This window comes from Babylonia areolata, chromosome 30 (assembly GCF_041734735.1).
Source record: "Babylonia areolata isolate BAREFJ2019XMU chromosome 30, ASM4173473v1, whole genome shotgun sequence".
NCBI lineage: Eukaryota > Metazoa > Mollusca > Gastropoda > Neogastropoda > Buccinidae > Babylonia > Babylonia areolata.
Genome location: NC_134905.1, coordinates 22,644,722 through 22,649,721, shown reverse-complemented (window position 1 = coordinate 22,649,721; position 5,000 = coordinate 22,644,722). Strand labels below are relative to the sequence as shown.

General features: G+C 39.0%; 1 protein-coding gene across 1 annotated transcript in view; it reads right to left on the bottom strand.

Annotated features, from left to right (window-relative positions):
• The window catches only part of LOC143275486 (uncharacterized), a 28,122-nt gene that overhangs the window by 19,740 nt on the left and 3,382 nt on the right, over positions 1 to 5,000 (bottom strand). The window contains exons 3-5 of the mRNA XM_076579636.1: positions 3,490 to 3,870; positions 1,472 to 1,733; positions 476 to 603 (exon numbers count right to left, since the gene is read on the bottom strand). Coding sequence (XP_076435751.1) covers positions 476 to 603; positions 1,472 to 1,733; positions 3,490 to 3,870 — 771 coding nt within the window. The remainder of the gene's footprint in view (positions 1 to 475; positions 604 to 1,471; positions 1,734 to 3,489; positions 3,871 to 5,000) is intronic.

Genomic DNA, 5,000 nt, shown 5'->3' with positions numbered 1-5,000 from the left:
TTCCTGTTTGAACAGAAAATGATAATAATGACTCCTCTTGTTGTTGTGTCAGAATAAGAGGTCAAAGTGCCAAGTTTAGAGAATACAAAAATTATAAATATAACAGTAAATGCAGTTTGCATATAATTAGGCTTCTTTTTTTCTTTTTCTTTTGTGCCCATCCCACAGGTGCAATATTGTTTTAAACAAGATGACTGGAAAGAACTGAATTTTTCCTATTTTTATGCCAAATGTGGTGTCAACTGACAAAGTATTTGCAGAGAAAATGTCAATGTTAAAGTTTACCACGGACACACAGACACACGGACACACACACACACACACACACACACACACAGACAACCGAACACCGGGTTAAAACAAAGACTCACTTTGTTTACACAAGTGAGTCAAAAATAAATTACAATACAAAAATGTACACTATAATGCAATACAATACTTCTTTTTTTTTTTAACCTTCTTCCGGCCCACTTACTGATTGGAACGAAGCGCACAGTCTGGTTGAGAGTAGACCTAAGTTTGCAGATGAATTCCACGTTGAACAACTCTTGTTCAAAATGGCTGATCAGTACATCACACCTCCTGCCGAAATAGCCGGGAACACTGCAACACGGGCCATAGTCCGCAGTTAGTCTGATGGTGGCATATGTGTAAGGTAATTTCTGACATGTCGTAACAATTCCTTCTGTGTCAGGGTTGTGGTGGTGATTTGAATTTCTTTTCTTTTCTTTTAATGACAGACGAGAACGGAAACTTGCATTCCAGCTCGTGTAATTTGTATTTTGCGTTCCAGCTGGTATAATTCGCACCGTTTTTATTGGTGTTGCTGGTGCTGCTGTTGTTTTTGATAATGTTGTTTCCGTTCCTGGTAGCAGATCCAACATTCACATGTTTCGACGAATGGGCGTTTACGTGTACGACCGAGTTTGACCCCATCATTTAGGCAACCAAAGTGTGTTGTTGTTGTTGTTGTTGTTGATAGTGTTGATGTTGTTTTCTGTTCGTGGCCATCAACTCCTGCGTTCACACATACCGACGAGTGGGCATTTTCGTGTATGACTGATTTGACCCCACCATTAATTTTAGGCAATCATAGTGTGTTGTTGCTGCTTTCTGTTGTTGTTGTTGTTGTATTTGTTGTTTGTTGTTTCTGTTTCCGGGGTATGCATGGGTATGCTTTCATTTCCGGACTAAAAATCCATCGAACACTGACATAGATTACGAGATCTTTATTTACCCCGTGTTATTTGGTGGGAGGATCAGGCACTAGCAGGTTAACACATTCAGTTATTTTGACCTGAGGGATCAGAAAAAAAAACCCAACTTAACCCCACCAGATGTACCGGTTTCCACGAAGCGATTTTTTGCAGCGTTGCATAGTTTGCTTTGAGATAAGAACGTTCCCAAGTTTGTGGAATGCACAGTGGACATAGGAACATTCCTAAAGATAAGCAAAAAAGACTTCGCTTACTTGCACACGACGCTGACAGAGCGAAGGGAGGAATTCTGGAGCAGCCTCCCTGAGGTTCCAGAGGAGGTGGAGGAAGTGGAGGAGGAGGTGGTGGTGGTGGTGGTGGTGGTGTTGCGCCACTTCCAGAACACCTTGTGTTCGGTCGACGAACGGCCCGAGCAGACCTCCACATGCGCCGCACAGCTCAGAGTTCGCTGTGAGCCGAGGGACACTGTTTGCACGGGCTGCTCGTACGTGGAGAAACTAGGTCGCGGCTCGAAACCTGATTACAATACAGTACAGTACAGTACAGTACAGTACAGTACAGTACAATACAACACACACACACACACACACACACAACACACACACACACACACACACACACACACACACACACACACACACCACACACACATACACACACAACACACACACACACACACACAACACACACACACACACACACACACACACACACACACACACACACACACACACACGCACGCACGCACAAGATAATGACGGCTGGACCAAAAGATCAAAAAGCCACATAATTATTATTTAAAGCAAAATACACACAAGCAAGCAAACATGACAGAGGCCTCATCTACACACACACACACACACACACACACACACACACACACACACACACACACACACATGTATATGTGTATGTGTATGTATATATATATTTTTTTTTGACGGGGGAGGGAGGGGTACAGAGAGGGTAGGTGGATGCCATTCTTCCTTAATGTCTATGAAGACCTTTTTTTTCAAACTAAACGTTATCTAGAGTTGCCTTACCAACAATAATTTTTTTGTGTGTCTAAAATATCAAATCAAATATGTCAGATTTTTTTTTTAATATATACAAAATGTGCAATAAATAGAAAACCAGATTAAAAAAAAAAACAAAAAAAACAAACAAACAACAACAATGAAATATAAAACAACAAACAAATGATTAATGAATAAATAAATACATAAAACAATACAAAAAATGAATCAATGGATAAATGAACAACCAAACAAATAAATGGGTCAATAAATGATCGAATGAATCAAATAAACGAACAAGAAGAAGTCAATAAACCCGCGTCATTACAAAATACAAGCAAACCTAACAAATAAAAACAAAACAAAACAAAGCAAACAAGAAAACACACACACACACACACACACACACACACACATACACACACACAAGATTTTGAATGATTATTCATTGCTTGGAATGTTTTCAGAAATTTTAAACTCCAGTCCAGTTGGTATCCTCCTTTGATGTATTATATTTAATACTGTTATTTCTATTTACATTGTTGTAGGTTAATACTTGTTGATATGCATATACATATTATTCCTTCCCATGACAACTCATTCAATACACACCACAACCTCTTTAGACTTTTTCTTATAATATACTTTTCCTCTGATACATTACACTAATATTCACATGCATTCCCTTTCCTTTATACACTACTTTACTTGTTTGGTGCATTTCTGTCATGCATGTGTGGGTGTATGTGTGAATGTGTGTCTTCATGTTTTACATTTATTCGCTTATTTATCACCATTGTTGTCTTATTTATTTATTTTTTTATTAGTACCATTTTATTAGTATTACTATTATTATTACTACTACCTTTTTCTATATTATAATTATTATTTATTTATTTATTTATGTAAGCTTATCTATTATTTATTCCCCCGTTTTTTGGGGGGTTTTTTTTTGTTTGTTTTTTTGTTGTTGTTTTTTCTCAAGGCCTGATTAAGCGCGTTGGGTTACGCTGCTGGTCAGGCACCTGCTTGGCAGATGTGGTGTAGCGTATATGTTTTTTTTCTGAACGCAGTGACGCCTCCTTGAGCTACTGATACTGATACTGATACTACTTTACTCCTTTCCGTCTAAAAACACTTATAGTGAATAGACGTTAAACTGAAGAACACACACACACACACACACACACACACACACACACACACACACACACACAAAGAGAGAGAGAGAGAGAGAGAGAGAGAGAGCAACTCACAGTACACCGTCAAGTTGAACCACCCCCTGACAGTGTGAGTCCTGTTTGAAGCCACGAACACATACGATCCGCTGTCCCTCCTTTTCACTCTGCGGATCAACACCGTCTGGTTATCCCTTCGTCCTGGGAGGTACCCCACCCTTCCCCCTTCTCCCCACGGGTAGGACACTAATCGGCTGTCGTCGTTAACATCAACACCACCACCACCATCATCATCATCATCATCGTCGTCGTCGTTGTTGTAGTTGTCGTCGCCGGGGCGGAAACGGAACCATTGGGAACGGGTGAAGTAGCGAAGGCAATGGTGGAGGAAGACGGCGTTTCCCTCGTAAACGGCGTCAGACACACCGCTAGGTTTTGAGAGGTCGAGAGGGCCTGGACCTGTTGCATGTGCATGTGCCGTGGGCGTAGAGAGAGAGAACACTGAACACTGAACTGTTTTAATGAATAGGCCATTGGCCCATGTCAATAGGGGTGGTTATAAGTCCATGCAGAGGAACAACAAACATTTTACTATTGGCAACGTACTTTCAAAGCCTTGTCAAGGAACACAGCCAAGCGCTTGACCAGTAATTTGTTTTCACACGCAAAAAGTAATGTTAGATTAAACAAAGATGGAGTATTGTAGTACTTAGCGGGGATATAATTTTGTCTCAGATCAGCATATTGAGGGCATTGTAACACGAAGTGAACTTCTGTTTCCTTTGGAGAATAACAGAAAGGACAGGAAAAGAGAGAGAGAGAGAGAGAGAGAGAGAGAGAGAGGTGCGTGTGGGTTCTTATTGTATGTAGGAACTTTCTCAAATCATGTTGTTTTTTTATGATGATGATACTAATAATAATGATTATAACAGTAGCAGTAGTAGCTAGTGGTAGTAGTAATTATATCATAACAACAACAACAACAATAAAGATAATTATAATAATGATAATAATAATAATAATAGAAGAAGAAGAATGATAACAACTATACTAGTTTTACAACTACTACCACTACTACTGCTAGTTTAATAGTTCAGCAACCGTAAAAGGGCCATTACTATTATCATCATTATCATCATTCTTTTTTTTATGATTAATATAATTATTTCATTTCAAACATTTTCGGGCTAAATACCTTGCCAGTTCTTCTTCAAAGCCAGTCGAAGACAACCCGAGGTCAGTTAGAACAAAGTTAGAAAGAGCAATTCACTCGAATAGCTTGTCAGTTCTACAGTTATTGGTCGAAGAGGTACCCTAAAATTTTGATAGTAAGTTCGAACAAAGTCAAAAAGACCACTTCAATTATTCACCTTGTCAGTATTCTTCAAACTCCAGTCGAAGAGAACCCCAGGCAGTGAGTTAGAACAACGTTATATTGACGACATTACTTGAATACCTTGTCAGTTCTTCAAACACCGGTCGAAGGCAATCCCCCAAAATAATGATAGGTCAGTAAGAATAAAATTAAATTAAAAAAAAAACTTTAAATTTTTTTTCCAAAGACATGTATACAATACAGAGAATAGTAT